The 23,705-nt window shown below is 37.8% G+C and overlaps 1 protein-coding gene across 9 annotated transcripts in view; it reads right to left on the reverse strand.

The window, feature by feature from the left end:
* GAB1 (GRB2 associated binding protein 1) overlaps positions 1 to 23,705 on the reverse strand; it is a 132,126-nt gene that overhangs the window by 19,563 nt on the left and 88,858 nt on the right. For 5 of the 9 annotated variants that reach the window (XM_017959083.3, XM_017959081.2, XM_017959080.3 and 2 more), the window contains 5 exons: positions 16,165 to 16,390; positions 15,709 to 15,789; positions 11,389 to 11,990; positions 10,095 to 10,180; positions 9,600 to 9,903 (listed from right to left, as the gene is read on the reverse strand). In XM_017959083.3, coding sequence (XP_017814572.1) covers positions 9,600 to 9,903; positions 10,095 to 10,180; positions 11,389 to 11,990; positions 15,709 to 15,789; positions 16,165 to 16,390 — 1,299 coding nt within the window. The remainder of the gene's footprint in view (positions 1 to 9,599; positions 9,904 to 10,094; positions 10,181 to 11,388; positions 11,991 to 15,708; positions 15,790 to 16,164; positions 16,391 to 23,705) is intronic. The other 4 variants (XM_003899221.5, XM_003899222.5, XM_017959084.2 and 1 more) reach the window with 1 other exon arrangement.

A 23,705-nucleotide genomic window follows, 5' to 3' on the forward strand; every position in this document is an offset into this window, starting at 1 on the left:
TAAAACTCCCAACCTCCTCCTCGTTCTTCAGACATAACAAAGACCACTTTGTCTGTGTATCTCAAATTGCAGTCTTGCTTCCCAAATAAAATGTTAAAGATTCATCTGTGTATTTTTATTCTGACTTCAACAAGTGCAACATAGTATCCAGCAACTTTAGAGTGTTCTATTCAATGAATTACATTTCAAGATAGCAATGATTTTACAGACAAGAACACAGAATACATATAACTTATTTGGAGAAGTCATGGAGAATATGGAAATGCCACAAGAATAAACTACGGATGTGTTTACATCACATTCTTCCCTTGAATTGTGCTCTGCTCTGGCTAGACCATTCTCTATTTCTCATGTACATCTTTAAAATTTCAGCCCTTTTCTACATTCTTTCACTATCAATATCCATCACTGTTTTATCAATCAGTGACTTTAATTTCTACACAAAGCTCAAGTTAGAACACATTCTCTAAGACTGCCCAGAGAAATGCCATTACACTTAATTATCAATCATGAACATTTATTGAGAAGTTATTAGGTATTAGACATGCTAACACCTCTTAACAACCACATCGGGAACGTACAATTTAAAAGAGATTTTAATAATTGTATTACCAAGCTGGTTGGGGCTTATAGAACTTAACTTGCCCAGAGTCACACAGATGATGACTGGTAGAGCCAGAATTTAAATCCTGTGCATCTACAGAGAGGGTTCATGTTCTTAGTCCCATATCCTTATTTCAAACCTACAGTCTTTACTATAGTTACTCTTAGAAGAGTATTTGTATCGCTTTGCTTTTGTATACAGTAAGTTATCTCAACTAAATTTTAAGTACTTCCAACATTAGAGATGTAAAATCGTTACATTTCTCTGAAGGGTTTACCTTCATGACCAGTAATTTCCTCTTGGTAACAGTGAAAACATATATAAAATGTAAGTGATTGTAATGATGAAGATAATGTGGACTAAGTAATTTTTAAAGATGTCGTATGTTCCAAGGAGGCTCGTATGAGTCAAAATCAGATGCATGAAATCAGTAAGCCTTTCACTCAAGTTCTTCCTCATCTCCATTACCTTTTTTTCTGGGGTGGGTACTAAAAGGATACTCCTTTTCTAGGGTATTCCTTGGTTTTCTTAATAGAACAATATGATATAATCATATAGAGATTTTTAAAAATGCATTTATAAAATTTACATGTATTTTCTACTCTGTGCAAAGCTTAAGGTTAATTTTAGGGCAGAAGCTACAATGTGGAAATGTTGCACTGAATTGTACTATGTCACTTAGGCATTTTGTTAGCTTGATTTCTCTATGCTTCCAAACTCAATTTGACATTTATGTTCCAGACAGACATGAAAATCATACCCAAAGAATAGCCCTATATTACTTGAGAGAAAGGAAAAAAAAAGTCCAAGGTGTAAGGAGGACTGTCTTAGCCTTTTCTCCTCCTTTACTGCCTGTATAGGCCAATGTTTTACTGATTGCTGAAGAAAAGTATGAAAATAGATAATAAGAAATAAGAATATTAAAGCAAAGGCAAAAATAAAACAACTTTGGTGATTCTCAAATTCTGAGAGTAAACAGAGAACTCTTGTGAACCTGAACCTTTAAGTCCAAGGCAGCTACAACTTGGCTTTTGCTAGACTTGGTTTGAACAAAGAGTGCAACATAATTTAGTGAAGAGCACTGACAACTGGCGAAATTTCTATCTGTGCTTTAATTCTTAGGAGGGTTGTTAATGTCAATCTCTTGATCATGTGATCTGCTCCCTAATTGGGAGTATGATTAGAGATGATCTAATTTTACATTTTAAAATAAGAAAATTTATGTGAAGAAAAGTCAATGGATTTGTCCAATGTCATTTAATGGGAAGGAGTGGTTGTTAATAGTATTACCAGAAATGAATTCTGGCTTTTTGTATTCTTGGTCTAACGTTTTTCTAATATACTGCTGTATACTGTAACCTCATCACTGTAAATTATTTTAATGGTTTTTAAAAGAAAAAACTGAAAACACGCTAACTAGAAAATATATGCCATTCTAGAAGAGCATGCAGCGTATGATTCATACCCTCCCTTTGCTTTGCTCTCTTATATCATGTGAATTCTAATGGAGGAGGACACTTTTAAACCCTCAAAAGCTAAAGCCCTTCAAAAAAAAAAAAGAAACAATTTTAATTCTAAGGAATTATCCCCAAGTATGCCAAAGAAAACAGCACTGCAGGCCAGGCACAGTGGCTCATGCCTGTAATCCCAACACTGTGGGAGGCTGAGGCGGGAGGATCACTTGAGCCCAGGAGTTTGAGACCAGCTTGGGCAACATAGTGAGAACCCGTCTCTAAAAGAAAAAGAAAGAAAATAGCCTTGCAAACTGCATAAAATCTTTCTGTGCAAACACTGATGTCAAGGCAAAATGTAAAGCTAGTCTTAATGTAGCACCACCATTTCATGAAACCCTAAGAAACAGAGCAGCAAAGAGCGGGGTTCTCTTTTAAAATGAAGGCCCTGACATGCGTCAGACATTCACACCAGAAAATAAAAAATTGTCTGATATCTTTTTTAAAAAATGAGCACTTCATTTACCTGTTTTGTTTCTCTGAAAGTGATGAACTCGCACTGCATGGCTATATGAGTTCCGCTTATACTCCAAGTGCCTCAAAACTTCAAAAAATCACTGTAAGTTCCCCAAGTTGAGGGAGCCAGACAGGGGGACTTTTGCTATGCCTTTCCTGTTTGCCAGACAGGCGGACTTTTGCTATTCCTTTCCTATCTGATCCTGTCTTAACAAAGGCTTCAAGAACCCTGGATTTTGGAAAACTGGGCAAAGCACTCTCTGAGAAAGAAAAGTGATTTTTATAACATCTTACATTAAAGAATACAATTATTTTCTCTATTGTATTCTTAAATCAGAATGAGCTTTCTAGGGCCAACCTGATTATGTTATGTGCCTGCATAAAATTCTTTAATGGTGCACTCAGAATAAAGTCCAAACTCATTACCATAAATTATAACTCCTTCAGGATCAGGCAACTGCAAGGCATCTGGCATTCGTCCCTCCTTTGGTACTTTCCTCCCTCCTTTTTGCCCGCCCACCTACCTCCCCACGACTCTGGGCCTATCTCATCTCCCCTCTTTTTAAAGGACCTGGGCATGTTGTTTATTCTAACGAGAAGATACTTTGCCAGGCTGCCCTCCCCTAGCATCATTTAATTGCCACTCACACTCTCAGACTTTCCTCAGGGGAGCTTCCCTAATAGTGCCAAGAGTTTACTTCAACCACAGCCCCTTCCACGGTAATTATGATAATGTGTTTACTTCTCCACATCCTCTCCTAGATGGTGAGCTTCTTCAGGGGAGCAACCTTTTCCTTGTTTGGAGAATTTGTATCCTGTAACTGATAGGTGCTTAAATCTGTGTTGTATGAATGTTAATGAACTGGCTTTCTCTTAAAGTTAGTGGTGTTTAATCTGATCAATCTCACACACACACAAAAGACATTTTTGCTTGTCTCTTTTTTTTTTGAGATGGAGTCTTGCTCTGTTGCCCAGGCTGGAGTGCAGTAGCACGATCTCAGCTCACTGCAACCTCCAACTCCTAGGTTCAAACAGTTCTCATGCCTTAGCCTCCCGAGTAGCTGGGATTACAGGCACGTGCCACCATACCTGGATATTTTTTTTTGTATTTTTACTAGAGACAGGTTTCGCCAGTGTTGGTCAGGCTGGTCTCAAACTCCTGACCTCAGGTGATCTGCCCACCTTGGTCTCCCAAAAGGCTGGGATTACAGGCTGAGCCACTGTGCCCAGTCATTTTTGCTTGTCATTTAAATGGAAAAAGGGAAGAACTAAATTCTAAGGGTATTTCAAGTCGGTCATCTCAAATACAGTCAAGGCAGTCATGCGAGGTCATATTTCAAATAAACAGATGTGATCTATTAATGCATTATTCTAATAGGTAACTACTTACATAAATTCCACACAAAGTAGACATTCTATTTTCTGTATTATTACAGGCTTTACAAAGCCTAAACTTTTTTTAAGCCTAAATTTTTTACTCTTCCAAAAGTTTTGCAGATTATTCTCCTACTTCCACAGTAAGCATCCCCAAAATCAAGAAAGAGTAAAAGTAATTCACATTATCATTTGTTAATTCCAGAAAGTAATCAAGGCAGAGAAGTGAAAAACTGTTATACGTTTTAATGGTCTCATGGTATAAAGAGAAATGTAATAATGATAATTATACTTTGAAGTCAAGAGAATATTGAGAGAAAGAAACCCCATGTTAAGGCTATGCTGTAAAAATGCACTCCATAGTTATTTCCTTTAAATGGTAACAAATCTAACCCAAAGCTTGACTTAAGAGTTAAACTTTAATACCTGTTTATCAAAATCTGGTTACATGTACTGGTATTACTCATACATTCTCCAAACACTGATTATTGTATACATGTAGTTTTTAAAAAGCATGTTAATGATCAAGTAGGCTTTACTCCTAAGGTGCAAAGTGGTTCAACATATACAAATCAATAAATGTGATTCACCATGTAAACAATTAAAAACAAAAAACATATGATCATCTCGATATACACAGTAAAAGCTTTCGATAAAATCCAACATCTCTTTCTGATAAAAACCCTCAAGAAACTAGACATTATGACCAAGTCTTCAAAAGCAATTGCAACAAACCAGAAATTGACAATTGGGACCTAATTAAACTAAAGAGCTTTTGCACAGCAAAAGAGACTATCAACAGAGTAACCAGACAACCTACAGAATGGGAGAAAATATGCACAAACTATGCATCTGACAAAGGGGTAATATCCAGAATCTACAAAAAACTCAACAAGCAAAAAACAAGTAACCCCATTAAAATATGGATGAAAGACATGAACTGACAAATCTAGAAATGAGACATACAAGTGGCCAACAAATATATTAAAAAAACACTCCATCACTAATCATCAGAGAAACGCAAATCAAAACTACAATGAGATACCATCTCACACTAGTCAAAACAGCTGTTACTAAAAAGTCAAAAAACAATAGATGCTCAGGAGGCTGTGGAGAAAAGGGAATGCTTACTGTTGGTGGGAATGTAAATTAGTTCAGCCACTGTGGAAGGCAGTTTGGAGGCTTCTCAAAGAACTAGAACAGAACTACCATAAAACCCAGCAATCCCATTACTGGGTATACATCCAAAAGAATACAAATCTTTCTACCAAAAAGACACATGCACTCGCACGTTCACTGCAGCAGTGTTTACAATAGCAAAGACATGGAATCAACCTAGGTGCCCATCAACAGTGGACTGGATAAAGAAAATGTGGTACATATACACCATGGAATACTACACAGCCATAAAAAGAATGAAATCATGTCCTTTGCAGCAACACGGATGCAGGTGGAGGCCATTATACTAAGCAAATAAATGCAGGACCAGAAAACCAAATATCACATGTTCTCACTTATAAGTGAGAGCTAAACATGGACATAAAGATGGCAACAACAGACACTGGGTACTACTAGAGAGGGGAAGGAGGCAGGGGGAAAGGGTTGAAAAACTAACAATTGGGTGCTATGTTCAGTTCCTGAGTGACAGGATCATTCATACCCTAAATCTCAGCATCACATAATATACACAGGTAACAAACCTGCACATGCACCCCCCTGAAACTAAAATAAAAATTGCAATATAAAAGAATAAAAATTTTAAAAAGTGCATGCTAATTTTTAATCACATTCAGAAACTTTAAAGGATCTCTTGAAAAAATGTTTAGAGCAAATCCATCACTGTGCCGAAAGAGTCACCCAGGGAAGCTCTCAGGATTAGTCTTCTGTATGCTCCCCACACAGTATTAGGATCTAAGCCTGAAGGTACTTTAACCAAACTGGTGTATAAAAACACCATACAAAACCTTGCACTGGCTTAAAAAAAAGTCAGTACAGCAATTAATGTTCAGACTGTCGCAGAAAGGAGTGAATGGACAAGGCCAAACATAACAACACAAAGACACCACGTGGGGCTCACACAGCTGCTGCATCATGCTAGACAGGGACTAGACAGAGATGGGGGCCTTAGATAAGTTTAGCAATTAACTATAGTAGATTTATGTCATGACATAAAGAGAAGTTACAACAGATAGATAAATTTCCCAAACTTTACAAAATCCCCTTTCCATCAGAAATATAAAATTTTCAATTGAAGAGGTCAAAATATAATTTGTCCTGTATTTCCAGTGACTCATCTGCTTTCCCAATATTTAATACAGTATGTGTAAAATACGCTTCTATTAATACAGACAACATGTAGCTCAAAACAAACACTACAGTGACAGAAACAGTGTGATGAAAATATCAGTATTATGAATTGGGTGATAGGCAAAGGGTCTAAGATAATTATGTTTAAGTGTTCAGAACATCTATGTATTTCTGCAGCTTCAATTACTCAGAACTATTTGAAAAGTTCATCTGTATGCAAACTACAGCAGCTGACATCTATAATTGGGGATATAAAGAAGACCAGAATGTTACCGGTTTCTTATAGATCCTTCCAAAGACAATCTCAAAAACCAGACATATAGGGTAATGAACTAGTTATATGGAGCTCTGAAACTAATCAAGCCATATTTGATAGAATTAGATTTGCTTATTATAGGTTACATAAGAGATACTGAAATAATAGATTAAGTCATTTATCTGACATCATGAAATGTGAAATTAAAATAGATTCACCTGATGCTATGAATACTGAGAAAAATTATAGGACCAAACGAGACATTATTTTCGTTTAAGCGTTTGTGGGTAAACTGCTTTGAGATCTGAATTTGGATTTTAAAATGTGTTTTTCTTGAAGTTATAGCTTTGTAAAGTGAGTTTAGGAAGTCATAATTTTGTAAAGTGAGTTTACAAAGTTTGCCTTGTAATGTTAAATACATTCTCAAGCCTCCTCTCCTGTATCATAACTATTTAAAAAGTAGACTAGTACTAAAGAAAAGCAAATTTTTTTGAATACTATGACTTTAGGAACCTCTTTACTGTTTTGCTGAGTCTATTCTTGATTCTAGCAAAAATTATATGGGTATTTCAATCTGGGTGCTCTTTTTTAGTTCATTTTGTATCTAAGCAATATGCCAAATAAATAATGTGGCCAGTGAACTCACGATAGTCTCTGATCAGTTCAGTTAAATTTTAAAAGAATGAACACAATCTCCAGAAATAACTAAGAACCTACTTTGTTCTGTTCTATTAAGTTTCTTTACGTTAAAGAACTAGTGCGGTTAGTCTCCAGTGTACTAGAATAATAGTACTTTCACTAAATCCATAGGGATGTATAATTATAAAATACACAGTATACATGATATGTAGTATATATTGTGATATATACATAAAACGTATATCATAATAATGTGGGATACTTGAGTGATATCAGACTTAGAGGATACTAAAAGCTAATCATTATGATCTCAGGTCTTTTCTAACTTATAAACAAGGATGTTTCCTGATTTCATATTATGCTTACCACTTGGAATCACAACTGTGAAATATACTGGAGTTTTCAAACTGTGTTCTACAGAGCTCAAGGGGAGAAAAGAGCAGCAGAGGAGCAAGGGAGGTAGGATTTAAGAGCTTTGCACCCTCACCCAAATCTTACTCCCTCCACATTTATGCGAGACCTCAAAATACAAAACTGTTAGGTTTGGAGTTGAAAAGTAGAGATCTGCCACTAACATGCACTCGTTACTGGAAAACAAGGAAAGCACCAGTTTAACATTAAAAAAGATATTTCAATATTTCAAAGAGTTCATGACACTTGTATCTCAATCCTTCAGTGATCTGTGTGAACCAATTATAAAGCTATACATGTCCAAACATATTTTTGCAAATTATATGCAAAGAAAATGACCAGTAGTGTCTAAAATAGATTTAGAGCCAAAAAGAAAAAGAAAAACAAAAGGAAGCATTATCCAGTAGAAAGTCTCTGATGCTCACTTCCTTTCTGAGACCCACATCACAATCACAGCCCTGCTGCCTGGGCAGACTGGGTCGTCGTGGGTGTGACACACATAGACCAATCACATAGTCTCTAAGCAATCTAAAGTGAGTAAATAATAAATAAGGCAATGAGAAGCTGATGCAGAAGCTGCAACGGCACATAAAAAGGAGCTAGGAGGCAGAATTGAGGCCACAGAAGGGGAGCATTGGAGGCCAAAGCTCTTGGAAAGCAAAATCCATTTAAGTAGGGAATACAGAGTAAGAAACAGAAAAGAATCAGAAAAGAAAACAGAAAAGAAGGTAAGAATGTGAAAGAGAACAAACCAGATGCAAAGATTTCCTGTAAAACAGAAATGCACAGAGAGAGCAGGACACAGCAACAGTCCCCTGGAATTGCCTCAGTTCCTGATAACCTCTTTGTTGAAGGAGGTTAACCTCCTATTGAAACAAGGAGGTTATCTTTACTTACAAACAAAATCAAATCCTTTTTCTTAAGATACTCTGAGCCTCAGTCTCTTTTCCTCACAACCAGGACTTAATTAGAACTACTATTAATGATCTAAGCCCAGGTTAAAGGGAAACTGACACAAACATTATGCGGTCTTAAAAAGCTACATATAGCACGAGAGTTTTCAAATGTGCTGAAACACCCTTAGGTAAGCCAGATATTGTATCATTCATCACATTTACATTTGCACAAATTTACTTGGTTGTCAAGATTAAGCCACACTAACAGCATAGTGCAACAAATCAAATTGTCTGTATTTTAACCACTTAAACCCCAATTTCAAAAACCTGGGTAGATATTACCCAATTTGGCTGAACAGTTTCCTTTACAGACTTCTTAACAAACTATGTTACCTTAGAACTTAATGTTACTTACGCAGGCCAGCATGAAAAAAAAATGATAGACTAGAAGCATTTATTACCCCAGCAAAGGCAAAGTAATTCTTAAGAAGTTGTTATAGGAACAGAATGGAAAGATTATACAGTCTCACTGTTCTTAAATAATTATGTCAAATACATTAATAATCTTAAGTCTGATTTGATATTATATACTCTAGAGAAGAGGTTACTAAATAGCAGCTGAAGGCCATTATCTAGCTTGCAGAAGTGTTTGGGTTGGCCTGCAATATTTTCTTAAAAATAATTAAATTAGTTGATAGAACTTTAAAAATCGAGAGATAATACATATAAAATCTGAAATCTCTGGCTTCTCCTGAAATACCAGAAGATTTGCCTGAATAGGTGCATCACTTCACAAGTCAACAAAGGATTGTAGCCGAGTAGATTAGTTACTCCCATTAGACGGGGCTAGGGCAGTCCAGTTTCTTCTAATTCTCCCCAGTTGTCCGCTCACCCTGTGAGTATTTTAGCTTGTAACCTCTGCTCTAGAGATAGGAGACTTACAAATATCACCTCACATCAACATGTGATATAGAAACTGTTAATTTATGAATGGCAGTACTGCTTTGCTTTAATAAGTTGATGGCTATGGAACTATGAAATATTTCAGAATTTCTAGTCCAAATTCTGTTTTGGATTTAATGGCAGTTAAAAATAGATCTAACTTGGCACTCCCCAAGCCTTTTACTTTGCCATGCTCTCCTTACCTTTTCTATCTGGCTTGAGGTTCCTATCCACGGGGGGTGGTTCACAGTCTGCAACAGGAACTGGCCTTCTGGGAGGGGTTTTTGGGCTGGACCTGAAGCCCATATGAGCAGGAGGAGGAACTTGCATTCCAAATGAGGAAAAATCAAATGTTCCTGGAGTCATTGGCACATAATTGGCTTCCTGAATTGGTTCTGTAAAACTGCTGGAATGTTGTCGTGGTGGTGAATTGGGATTCATTGGGACGTAATTTTCATCCAGTTCTTCACTTGAAACACTTCCCACTGTCAACACATTTTTGACTTTCTAAAACACATATATATTTATTTTAATAAACAAAAACTCTTCTCACACATGAAAACACAATTGTAAGTCAAATCCATTCATATGGATCTCAGCGTACTTTTATTTCATGATATCACTTAGTCCCATGGCACTAATTATGAAGATTTAGACAATGAAATACACTTGATAATGCCAAGGTCAATTATACTTACAAAATGGTTATGGAAGCCTTCAAGTGAACTAGATCTATCACTTGGAAATGTCCGTGGAATATCATAGCAGTCTTGAGAACTAGCATCTAAAATAAAGAACAAACTATCAACATTTCTTCCCATCTTTGCCAGCTCTCAGGGTCATTGGGATGACCTATTCTCTTTCTCTCATTATACATATGCAGACACATATGCACACACATAGATTTTAAAAAGGATGCTCATAGACTTGTATCTTGAATCGGCATATTAAACCACTAGAAAATGCAGACACTCATTCATATGCTAACCAACACCAATATCTAATTTTGAGTGTGAGTGAATGTCTAAGTCTGGGATAAGATAGGTTATCTAAAGATGAAGAGAAACACCTCTATTTTCTCATTGTTTGCACCACCTTGGACCTAACTTACATCTCACTAACTTATAACCAGGTTATACAGTCACTTCAAGAAAGGAGTTAGAAATTGTTATTGAATGCTGAAATAAGTACTGATTTAAGTAGTAATCACAGATACATTAAATATTTATCTTGGAGATAGCTGGGGAAAAGTCTACCACAAAATACAGAAATTTTAGCACATAGTATTTAGAATATGTGCATTAAAAACTTTAGCTTTCTATTTTTAGGACTTTGAGAATCTCAGAGAATCACCCAGACTCATTTTCTCTTCTCCTCTCAAGGTCTGTAACTTTTGGTTCAGACTCTAGGAGACAGTATAGGAAAGTATACTCACTAACAATTAGTGAAGTGAGTAGTGATAAGGGGAAAGAAGATTCAGCTTTTTAAACACAAGTAAAAATCAAAGAGAAAGCAGAATGGCTTGACTAGAACAGAATATCACCTGTTAGACACAACACAAAAACTGCTTATATAGGAAGGAAGGAAATAGGGCTCAACAGATGTGACTTAGAAGCGGCCATAATGGTACACAAATACAGGAAAGGGTATGACTCGGAGAGGCTTTGTGGCTGGTCCATTTCCTGCGCTTCTGTCCCAACAGAGGGCCTGTCCACCCAGGATTATAGAAAGTGGGAGAGAGAAGGGTACACTTCCTGAGGCAGGAAGGCATTACTAAGGCCATACTTCTTCAGGGATGAGAAACTCCAACTCTCTTTTCCTTCCAGCAGAGCATGAATGCACATATACCCTTCCAGGTAACTGTAGAGCTGAAAAAAAATGGACTGTATTTTGTAGCATAGTATATTTAACTACACTTAAAAGAACAAATATTCAGAAAAATCGATTTTCTATCATTAACCTCTAATAGAGAAGAAGTCAACTAGAGCTGACCTTTTCGCAATTTGTTTAAATCCACAGTGGAAATGGTATTACTACGTGATGGCGGCATCCCTGCTGTAGGGATACAGTAACTATTGTCAGTGTCTGAGGCGGTGCGTGGGATACTACACGTTTCCACAGGAGATCGGTCATGAGCTGGATGTGGTTTCGGTGGCCGAGGTGGAGGAATATCTGGAATAGTGTCTAGCTTTGATGTCTGTCCCAAGGTTCCTTCTGGAAATGTTCGTGGAATCTGATAAGTATTACCAGGTGTTGGAGGAATGTCATAACTAATAGATACATGCCTCATTTGAGTCTCTACACTCGATGTCCCAGATGGGGTATTAAAAACATAGAGTTCTCCATCTGCTTCAGTACTTGACGGAGACACCTTTGGTAAAACATCATGGGAATAACTTCTGGGCAGGTTATAAAGGCTGGAGTCAACTGAAGCAGATGTGGCACGTGAAGGTGGAGAGTCGTATATCATTTGCTGCTGAAAAAAGCCATTCATTCCATGTTTGCTCTGGGAGGAAGCAGGATTTTTATGAGAAGGGACGTTATCATTGCAGTCTGTTTCAGAAGAGGTGGATTTTGCAGAATCAGCGTGTGTTCTAAATAAAAATTGTTAATGACAGAATAAACAAGGTGAAGACTAAGAATATACTTTTTATAAACATATTTATAGCTTAGCAATCAAAAGATAGGGCTTTTCTCATTAGATTTTTTGTGTGATCCATAGGATTTAAAGCACAAATGTTCTTTAGCTTTTATGATTATACACCAGACAACAAAACCGCCACCACAAAACCAACAGAAGCATTCTCTCTAATTCTGTCCTATATCTGCCCACACCCCCAACTCCACCTATGAAATTTGCACATAAAAACACAATCCCTGAAGCACTGGAATTAAACATTACAAAACTCTGGGAAAGGTAAATGATTAATGCATAGACACAAGGAAAAGCATTTCCTCTGAAGAGCATGCAAAAACCTAGTGCTAGTACAGTTTATATAGTTGATCCATTGGTCTTAAACCTCCCCGTGGCAAATTTGTTGTTCTGTAAAATTAAAAGTCTAATGATTACTTGGTACTGAATAAGGTCAATGTGACTTACAAGAAGGTGACATCTAATTGTTTTTCACATATCTTCCTTTCCACTACTTTTCTTTTAACAAACATTTAGCCAACATTAAAGAGGATCAAAATACATGATACAGAGTTAACCAACTCCAAACAATAACTCACTTTGAGAAATATCATTAAAGTACGTTTATGTACATTTTCAGTCTCTGCATTTTGAGGTATCACAAAATTTGGGTATATGACAAGATGAAGCTAACAACACAAGCACACTCTCACTTCCTTAATGCTAAACAAGATACCTGAACTACTTCTGCATGTTATCCAAAGTCCTATAGGAATTTAAACAATATTTCTTTAAATAACTATGATTTTTTTTTAAGGGCTTACCTTCCCTGACTTCTTAGTGACATCTGGCACTATGCACAGTAAAGTCTCCCCCTTCACTATCAGAAAACCCACACTGTGCCACATTGTGCTTTTGTTTTCTCCATCTTAAAAACATCTTAAAACCCTCCATTTTAAACCCTTCTCCCTCGCTGATTACTTTCTTGTTTCACTTACTGGCTCCTTCCTGTCTCTCTCTCAGGGAATGGCCAACAGAGATCAGTCCTAACCTTTTACCACACATGCTATTAGAAATCATCCTCCTTTTTCAGAACTTCATTTTCTTCTCTGAATGCTGACAACTTCTATCATCTTACCAAATTCCAAGTCCCATGTTCTCAAACTAATATTTCTACTTGGTTACTCCAGTATTACCTTGCTTGTGTGCCTCAAATTGAAATCCATTTACTTAAGTTGACTGCTTTTCTGGCTTGCACTGAAAAAAATGACTTTATCCAGATTCCCTAGGCTCAAAACCCAATCAGCTTGATTCCTTCTCTTTGATCTCCAGTCATGCAGGCACCGAGCCCTTCTTCTTAGCCACGTACTTATTATTCCCTTGCTCTATTCCCATTGCCACAATCCCAAGTTCAGGTCCCTGTCCCTGCTGAGATCTATATGACTGAACCCTCCTTAGTGGAATTTCCTCTACTCTCTGCCTCTTTCAATCTATTCATGGGGCCAGACTTCCATAAGATCAATATTTTCAAAACACAGTTGTTATACCACTCATGTATTCAAGAGAAAAACCTAGTAAGGGCCCCTACAGGGTGTGGGAATTATAAGGCCTCACATGAATCCACGCAACACTGAGGATACTAATAACCTGGCTCCACCTTCTCCATCCTATCCTCTAAGATGCTCTCCTCCTCATTATCTTCCTCCCACCATGCTCACTCACATCTTTCCTTTCCCTCAAGCTATTTTTGCACAAATTACTAATGATTTTCTTCTCTTCTCTCACCAACTAGGTGTAGTTCACATCCTATTCTTCCTATGAAGCTTTTGTTTTCTCCATCTTAAAAACACTTGCACTGTCCCTTTGTGGAATTTCTAATGCGCCTATGCATATTCTAAAATTTGTACTTCATTTAATTCAAATGCAGAGTTAAGAGAAGCTAGAGGAATTATGAGTAGTAAGTAAAGCTCCTTGCTCTGACTAGCTTACAGTTAGTGAAGAATAAGTAAAAACATCAAGCCGTTTCTAACACTGGGATAAAACAAGGTATGAAGGCATAACCGGGATACTATAAAAACCCAGAAAGATATTTAACCTAACTTGGGAGTTTGAGAGGAATGCTTCCTAGAGGAGCACATTCTAACCAAAGTCTTGCAGAACAAACAAGAGTTTGCAAGGCAACTCTCGTATATTATCTTCATCTCTAAATATTTAATGCTTGCATGTTTTCACTTAACTCTTACTTGTAAACTCCAAAGGTGGCTATATCTGAGTAGACTCTATTTTATATAGTTTGTACCTTCATAGCACCTAGCATAATATTGGGCACATAGTGGTTACCTCATAAATATTTGCTATTTAACTGTCACTTTTGCAAAATATAGATAGCAAAATACATCTGGGTGATGATTTTGAGCATAAGTTGTACTGCAAGAGGAAAGCTGTGACACCAGTGAAATTATGAAATACCCTATATAAAAATAAAATATAGAACTGTCACTCAGCTGTTGGCTTCTAAAAAGTTGCTACTGAAAAATAATTGTGAACTTTTATAAAATAAAATATTAGTTAGTAGCATAGGTAACAAAGTTGCCAGTGTATAATTTTTAAATACTCACAGCAAACAAGCAAAATCAAGTTAGAATTTGATATTAACAAATGTTGATTTATAAATTTTTTTCTGCTCTTACAGGTAAAATCCCATTACAACAAATACATAGAAATCCAGCTTTGGAATGAATGTGAGCTGTTTCCATCATCTCAGGGCATGGTTCAGAGAAACTATTTTGTGAATCTTAACATATTCTACATCAAAATTTTTGAACAAGTACTTTGTCTGATCCTAGTCCAGTAATAATCACTTTCTGCATTTAAAAAAATCTTTTTGTCATAAAATAATGCTTAAAAAATATAATAATCTTGTTTAAAAAAACATTTTTCATGTCTATCAAGAAATATAGTCTCTATCCAGACCCCAGCTGATTAATACATAAATAAAATATACTCAATTGACTGGTATCACTAATTGTCACATAGCTATTAATGGCAGAGACTGGCCTCTCAATCATTTTTCTGCTCCTTTTAAAAACAGTAAAACAACTGCTTCTTGACTCTTTACTGCCTTAACTCTTCCAACTATTCAACGTCAAGGAATAAGGAGGATCCAATTAAAATGCCTTATAGCTTAGAAGAGGAAAGGGGTGTGGGGGCAGGGAAGGAGATGGTAGAGAAACCAAGAATTTGGGACAGGCTTGATGATTCCTTCAGTCAAGTGCTGTACTCCATATACTTCTTTCTACTTAAAAATTTGTAAAGGGAGGCCAAGTGCAGTGGCTCACACCTGCAATCCCAGTGCTTTAGGAGGCTGAGGCGGGAGGAATACTTGAGCCCAGGAGTTTGGGGTTACAGTGAGCTATGAGTGTGCCACTGCACTCCAGCCTGGGCAACAGAGCAAGACCTTGTCTCTTTAAAAAAAAAAAAAAAAAAAAAAAGTTAAAAAAAAAGGGTAAGCTCTGCTTCACTGCTAGATATGAAGACTAAAAGTTTCATAATTTTTTAGGAATATATTTGATCAAATTTCACTAACATCCAATTTGTATATTCCATGGAATTTGCTATATCGGGATTTTACCTGTATGATTAATTTCTCACACAGATCCAAACCACCACAACACACTCACTGCAATGGAATCGTTTTGCTTTCAAAATCTTCTAGTAGAAGGTATTCCTCTCCTTCTTCAGAAACAAAAGATGACCCTTGGCTGGTTTACAATCACATAAGAAATGGAGCAAGATCACCATTTATAAATCAGTGAAATCTGTTAAGCAAGTAATACTGTGAGTCTGTAACAAAGACTACAAAATAGTAGACAGACTTCCAAAAGAGCCTTGTAGGGAAAACTGTTCTTTGTTAAAGATGGCAGAGATTGTGTCTCCTGGATACAATCTCCTGAATATCAGAAATCAATTGGGGAATGTAAACCTGAAATATAAAGCCTAAACATATGCCTATACAGATGGTTTCTTTCAAGCCTGCAAGTCAAAATTTAAAAAGTTTAAAAGGTAAGAATCTTAATGTGTACACACAAACATACGCCTCTGTCTATGTCTCTCTCACACCGGCATGTATAATTTACCTGGTGGGTTCGGGTTTCTTGCTTTGACAGTTGATGAGCAACAGGTAGTCTTGAGGATCCTCCTGAATGCCAAGAGTTTCCAGGTGTGGTGGAACATTGATTAGCTGATATGGAGGAGGTAGAGTAGCAGAGGATGAATCCGCCTGGGTGGATGGTGGTGCTGTATTTATAGCTAAAGGTAAATCAGCTGGTGCTTGTAAGGAGCTGCCAGGTGGCTTTACAGGATCTGCAACACAAAGTTTAACTATTACGTCTATCACAGTTAAAGAATTTTTGGAAAAACAAAGCTACTTTGGAGACAAACTGTTTCAACACACAAAAACAGAATAAATCATGACAATGTCAGCTAAAAAAACACTACCTAAATGGCGACCTTTATACAGCAAGTATTTTTTATTCTTGTCAAAGAGATCTAAAGAGTAGGACTCTCTCTATATTCCAGCTCCTCTAAAAAAGCCACGGCTAACCTTGCCTTGAACAGTCTTCAGTTTTGAGGCTATGAGAAGGAAGCTGTTCTACAATGTACTTAGTGGAAGAGAAAGATACTTTAAAATTCCATGATAATAAAGTGCTTCCTGAGCCAACCCAACCTTCCAAGGAGACCCATTTAATTACACGTTTTCTTTTTCTTTTTTTTTTTGAGACGGAGTCTCGCTCTGTCGCCCAGGCTGGAGTGCAGTGGTGCGATCTGGGCTCACTGTAAGCTCCGCCTCCCAGGTTCACACCATTCTCCTGCCTCAGCCTCCCGAGTAGCTGGGACTACAGGCGCCCGCCACCACGCCCGGCTAATTTTTGTATTTTTAGTAGAGGCGGGGTTTCACCGTGTTAGCCAGGATGGTCTCGATCTCCTGACCTCATGATCCACCCGCCTCGGTCTCCCAGCGTGCTGGGATTACAGGCGTGAGCCACCAGGCCTGTGGTCCTGTGAGTACCAGGATCAGCTCTTTACCTTGTGTTTATTTCGATGATCATTCTTTTCTTTCTACCTCTTAGCAGACTAGAGAGAAATACTTCTAATTCTGGGATGGTGAAAATAAAGTCTATTCATGTTCAAGGAAAGAGCTTCTTTAAGGCATGACCTCTTCCCTCAGTTCATAACTTTATTTGCCATGTAGTGGATTATTGTAGTATTTTCATGAAAAGAGGCCCAGCACGTAAAGAAGTAATTTATTATTCCCTTAACTATGTTTTGAGAGAAATACGAAAAGAGCTAAATTGTACAGAATGAAGCAATTTGAAAACCAGGTGAAATTCTAGAATAAAATCCCGCTGTAGTCACTGCCATAACCAAGTATATTAAAGACCCAGAAAAAAAATGCTCTGTTCGTCTGGTTAGGAATAGAAGGCCATAAATAATCCAGAAAAAGGCAAATGTTCATACATGAATAAATCTGTTCAAATTTATATTGTTATTTATATTATTATTATTGAACAGAAAAAGCTGGGTTGAAACTGAAGCCTCTTCAGTTCCCGTGTGGTGGCCTCGTATTCAATCCGTGAGGTTGGGGGGCATGTTAGAAGGACCCCATCTCGCTTTGCTGGAAGTTTATTCTTCTTCTTTTCCTTTTTTGCCCAATAAATTCCATTCCCCTCAAAGTGTCCTTCAATGTGTTCCTAATCCTTCCAGGTCATGTGACAAAAACCCAGTTTTAGTTTAACTAAGAACAAAATTCTGCATCATTTTTGGTGCCCAAATATGGGGCATGAGAGAGCGTAAGATGCAAACCAAAAAATCTTTTTACCTTTCATTTCTAAGCCTTTTTGTCCTCAGACTTCTGAGGTTAGAGGAAATTACGCCTCCCCACAACTCCCGTCACTCCCAGGGATCGAGAACATCCGCCTTTTCCTCCTTTTTTTGAGATACACAGTGGTGGCTAAGGCTAAAAGGCCTTTGCGCAGCGGACTGGCCAGCATTCCCCACCAGGTCTCTCTCCTAGTAGACATTGAGAGACCTATTTGCATAAGAATGAGAGGTTCTTCCTCAGGCATCTTTTTCTTTTCTCCACCCTGTTAGTAGTTAACACAGCCTTGCATTTAAGCTGTCTTCCTCTTCTCCACCAGGTCAGGAGTTAACTTTAAAGTGAGGCCCTTTTTTTTTTTTTTGCAGATATTTTACTAGACCAGGAATAAGGATAACTGTTTATTTCTCTGTAAAGTTTGAATTATGAAAAAGGGTTTGTGAGGTTTGTCTTAAGCTTTAGCCAATCTGGTGTGCTTTGCTGCCATAATATACCTGCCAAAAACAAAAATTATCATGATTTGCTTTTAACAAACACGAGTCTTTCTGTATGGTCAGTAGCAAACTTTGCTGCAGGCCTCCATCTTCTTTTACGTCCTTGGAAGTGTGACCTGTAAACATGTGGCAATGCTTTCTTTAGCCTCTGCCATTTTACAGTGGCAGCCCAGGCTCAATCCTGGCTTAGGCAGAGTCCTTTCTGGTTTGATATCTATGTGACTTTTGCTATTTGTTTATTCTCTTCCTCTCCACGAACTGCCTTGATTTTCCTTTTCTGAGCCTTTAGTAAAGTTTGAAAGCCAGAAATACTGACCACTTGGTGCAGCTAAAGTTGGACAACAAGGAATTTAAAAGAATTTTCTTAAACAGCACTCAGCTTAATTAAAAATGGATATCCAAATTATAGGTATATTTAAAAGGCCTTTATGTTTTTCTCTTCCTGGATCTTGCTTTGCTGGAAAAGGGTTTTTTCTAGTCACCTGAATTATTTTTCTCCATTTTGCCTTGCTACCCTTAATGCTTGCATAAGAGGGGACAGACCTCTATTTTCCTCATGAAACCCCAAGAATTAAAAGTGAATAGATCTCTCTCAAAATCTGTTTTTGCCTCCCAGTTATGCCTGTTTATTAGGCCTTAAAAGCTGCATGTTTTCCTAACCCTGTCTCTTTATGGGCTCAACCCGTAGGCAAATCATCCAATTAGGAAGTTGGCAAATGAAAAACTTGTGGTTACTGGGTTTTCTTCTGCCCGTGTGTGTAGTTATATATGTGTTGTTATATGTGATGTCTATAAAAAGAGCTCTAATTAATTATAGAGAAGGATAGGTGCTTGGATCAAATATTGAAAGGGAAGATAAAAGCTGTGGTACCTTTTAGTTCACGTGACTTTAATCTTTGAGACATAGAAACAGCCTAAATATCATTGGTAAAATGCAGATGTCAAAATGTAAATTTTTGCCTGGGGTTAAAGGATTATTTTGAATTTGATAAGATAAAGCTAAAAGTTCAAACAAGTTGTGAAAGGATTGTAAAAATTAATCTTGCAAAATAAATTCCAAGTGTGAACATGTTAACTAAATTCAAAAGGGTATAATATGGTTTTTCTGTAAATTGAGCACTGAAATAAAAGCACAATAAGGTACTCTTAAGGCACTAATCTCTTTGGCAAGAGTTTTAAGGGGTTATAAAAGGTTTCTGCTTTTCCAAAAATTTCTGAGTCATAATTTTGGCAAAATAAATAACTTAAGGTAATCTGGAATTCTATTTCATAATATCAAGTGCTTTAACCCTCTAACATAATTAACAGGCTTCCCAAAATCAAACTTCAGTTTCAAAATTGTCTTTGCTGACACCTGGCTTTTTGGATGCTACAGAGGGCCCCTGGAGCACCCAGAAGAGAGATAAACAGAACTATCTGACATGTTTGGGTACATGGGATTGCCAAAATGATGTTTAATCTTCTTCAGGTTATATCTTAGGGAATATTATTATTATATGTTCCAAAAGTGTATGGGATTTCTAAAATTCTAATGTCTGAGTATATGTTATCAATCACAATTAAGGTTGTTATGTTATTGTAAACCAGAGATAACCAAATTTCTTTTTCAATTGTATTTCTGACTGTAACTACCCTGACATTTCATTACTCACAGACAATTGTCTTGTTTTGATCCTCTTCAAAAGATGGCTTATAATCAGCTACAGAACTTTGACAAGTGCTTTCAAATGTAAGTTTCTGATAACTTGGGAGATTGTGACATTGGAATAAAGGAAAAATGTACAGGACTCATGGAGAGCTGAAATGTTCACGAATACTGAGCAAAACAAGAGTTAACTAAATGGACTGAACTAATAGAAAACTGAAGTAATCTTTTTGACTTTTGCCTGGAACACTGCTGATCCTTGTTTATCAGAGTCCAAGGAAACTTATTTTGAGCTATTCACAGCCTTTAATAATTGAGTAAGGTATAATCCTGTGAACAAAATTTGGAGCATATTTGTCTCTCTGCCTCTCTTCTCCAGAATTTGGAAACTAGTTGTGAGTATTCTTAACTTATGGCAATATGATTGTTTGCATCAGTGCAATAAGAATCCATTTTCTTTTGCAACAGGATGCAATTGGAGAAACTAGTTGTTTTACCAAGGCTTTGACTGGAAGGGTATGCTTCCCTTTAAGGAGTCAAGCTCTACTTGTGGAGCCGAATAAAGCCCCTTGGGAAAATTGGCCTCATAGCTCATCTACACAGTCCTGTACAGGGTTCCTAACCTGTGGTGAGTAGAGAATGTCACTTTCCAACAGGCCCGGGAACCACATGTTCTTGGGATCTCAAGAAGAGTGGAGCTTACCCAACTCACAGGTATTTGAGGGTACAAACTCATGGGTGGACTTGGCTTTATAAAGTCCTGAGATTCCTTGTGGAACCGAGTTCCATCAAAGTCAATCTAAAAGGCCTATGTTAAATTAATTATTTGGGCTGGGCACAATGGCTCACACTTATAATCCCAGCACTTTGGGAGGCCGAAGAGGGCAGGTCACTTGTGGTCAGGAGTTCAAGACCAACCTGGCCAACATGGTTGAAACCCCATCTCTACTAAAAACACAAAAATTAGCCAAGTGTGGTGGTGCGTGCCTGTAGTACCAGCTACTCAGGAGGCTGAGGTGGGAGAATCACTTGAATCCAGGAGGTGGAGGTTGCAGTGAGCCGAGATCATGCTACTGCACTCCCACTTGGGCAACAGAGTAAGACTCCATCGCAAAAAAAAAAAAAAAGTGTGTGTGTGTGTATATATATATGTATATATATTTTTTGGTTGCACTTTATGCAAATTGGGCCAAGTATAAGACTAAAGTCTATTTTGCAAACAACTCAGTACTATCAAGATTTGTTTTTAACAAAAACGAGAACTGGAGAGAGAGAAAATGTTTCAAAACTTGTCATATGTTTGTCATTATATTCTAGACTCACTAGTTGTTTTTAAGTTCTTGTCTACATTTTAAACTAATCCTGCTTATTCCTGTGAACCAACCAGCAATCTCTGGCTGCAGCTCAGAAGGAGCTAAGGGGATGGATAATGTAAAAATCTGGATCAATATTCTAGTTCTCAGCAATTATCCTGCAATTCCTGTCAAGTGATGGGAATAAACAGGATGCCCATCACCCGGAGGTTTCCTTTTTGGGAGAGTAAGACCAGGGGAGCTAACCAAAGACAGGTCCCATGCACCCAGATCTCAGCAAGCATAACTATAGCCATCAGTTATCTGGGTGTGTCACAAGACATCCTTTTCTCTCTCTTGTTGGAGGAGGACTAAATTCCACAGCTTCACCTTAGCATTCGGCTTATGATAAGGAGTCCACACAATCCCTAAGACACATTTTTGTCTCAAACTCAATTCTAAGCTTTGGATAAAGGCCCTAGGAAATAAAACTAGATCTGAGAGGTCCACAAGCAGACAATAAGGAAATTAAAAAAAAAAAAAAAAAAAGGTACAGCTCAGGTGAGCATGACTTATTACTACCAATTAAGCCAGGCTTCTCCTTTTATGGATAAAGGCTATGCCAATATTCATGGCATAAATGCAGTCTAGGGAATTCAAAGGCTACTGACAGCAGGGGGGATAGGGCATATGTGGGTAAGAGCAGATATTCCCACCCTCCTAGGCCCCCCTGTTAACATAGGTGAAGGCCACTTTGACACCCATGGGTGGCACCCTGTAGAGGTTGCGGGGACTTGGGGGTATAATGATGGAAGAAAGAGATGCTTTACTTTCTCTGCCTCACACACCCTGGGTATTCACTAGGAAGAGAAGGGAACTTGGGATGCTTCGCTCCCCTCTTTCTAGATGAGTAGCCATTCACATTTAGTCTCTACCCCTTTCAAATGCATTCTGAATCCCTAGGACTCCTTTGAAAAAAAATCTTTTTCCTCCTCTGTCCTCCCTTCACTGATAGGTAATTGTGTCTCTGTACTACGGGACCCTCCACTCGGATGCATCCTCCAAACTGGGAAAAGTTAATTTCCCAAACCTTAAACTAGTTGACTTAGGATTGTGCTTGGGGGAAGGGAACACAGAAGCCTGACATGCTGGAAAAAGGGTAAAAGTTTTTTTTTTTTTTTTTAAACCAGTCGGGCTTTGGCCTCCCACTCCCTGTGCAAACCAATAAAAGGCCTTGGGATTTTTGAGCTGTCCTTACCCGCTACCCCGTTCTGTTCTGATACATGTTTTCTAATAACCCGGTTTGTTTATTCTCACCTTCAGGTCATCAAACTCCAAGCAGTCATGCAACCGGAGCCTTGAATGATGGCCCCTTTTGCCAGGGACCCTAGATGGCCTCTGAGGGGGATCTGACTGCTGTTTTCCCAAAACAGGTACCTTTGTCAGCAGGGAGAAGTTAAGATTGGTCTTCGTCCTTATCCTTACTCTAAAGGCAGGTAGATGTACTTCTTCAGAGCGGGGAGTGATAGATACGGGGAGGAGCCTGGCCTTTTCAGTTCCTGGGTGGTGGCCTGGAATTCAGTCTGTGAGGTGGGGAGCCTATTAGGAGGATGCCCTCTCACATTACTGAAGGTACTTTTTTTCTTCTTTTCCTCTTTGGCCCAATAAATTCCGTTCCCCTCACTCTTCAATGTGTCTGTGTTCCTAATCCTTCCTGGTGTTGTGACAAGAGCCTGGTTTAGCTGAACTAGGGAACAAAGTTCTGCATCAGTAATGCATGTCATTTGGCTTGTTAATTTACCATAGAGAGGTTAAATATCTGCTCTATTTTCTCTAGATAATAAATTATAAGAATAAATCCACATGCTTTTGATAATGCCTTTATGTATTTAACTGTAATATTCATAAACGTGCCACAATCATATTTATTTAGCTCATTTTACAACCTCTTGGACTTATGAAGTCATATCCTAATTATGAAGCCTGAATAATCACACATTAATATGGCTAAATATGACAGTGTATATCTAATCCCAATAACAAACAAGAAAGGATCAGAACTCCTATGCATTGTGTTACATGTTGCAGATGCTGAAAAAATGTTTCATTCACAGGGCAGACACTCACTGATAGCTCTATTTATTATTTTTTATTATTATTATTATTATTTTGAGACAGGGTCTCCCTCTGTGCCCAGGCTGGAGTGCAGTGGCACCATTTTAGCTCACTGCAGCCTGGAACTCCAGGGCTCCAACGATCCTCCCCTTGTATGTAGCTGGGGCTACAGGCACACACCACCACACCTGGTTAATTTTTTAAACTTTTTGTTGAGACAGTATCTCACATGTTGCCCAGGCTGGTCTCAAACTCC

This window comes from Papio anubis, chromosome 3 (assembly GCF_008728515.1).
Source record: "Papio anubis isolate 15944 chromosome 3, Panubis1.0, whole genome shotgun sequence".
NCBI classification, from domain to species: Eukaryota; Metazoa; Chordata; class Mammalia; order Primates; family Cercopithecidae; genus Papio; species Papio anubis.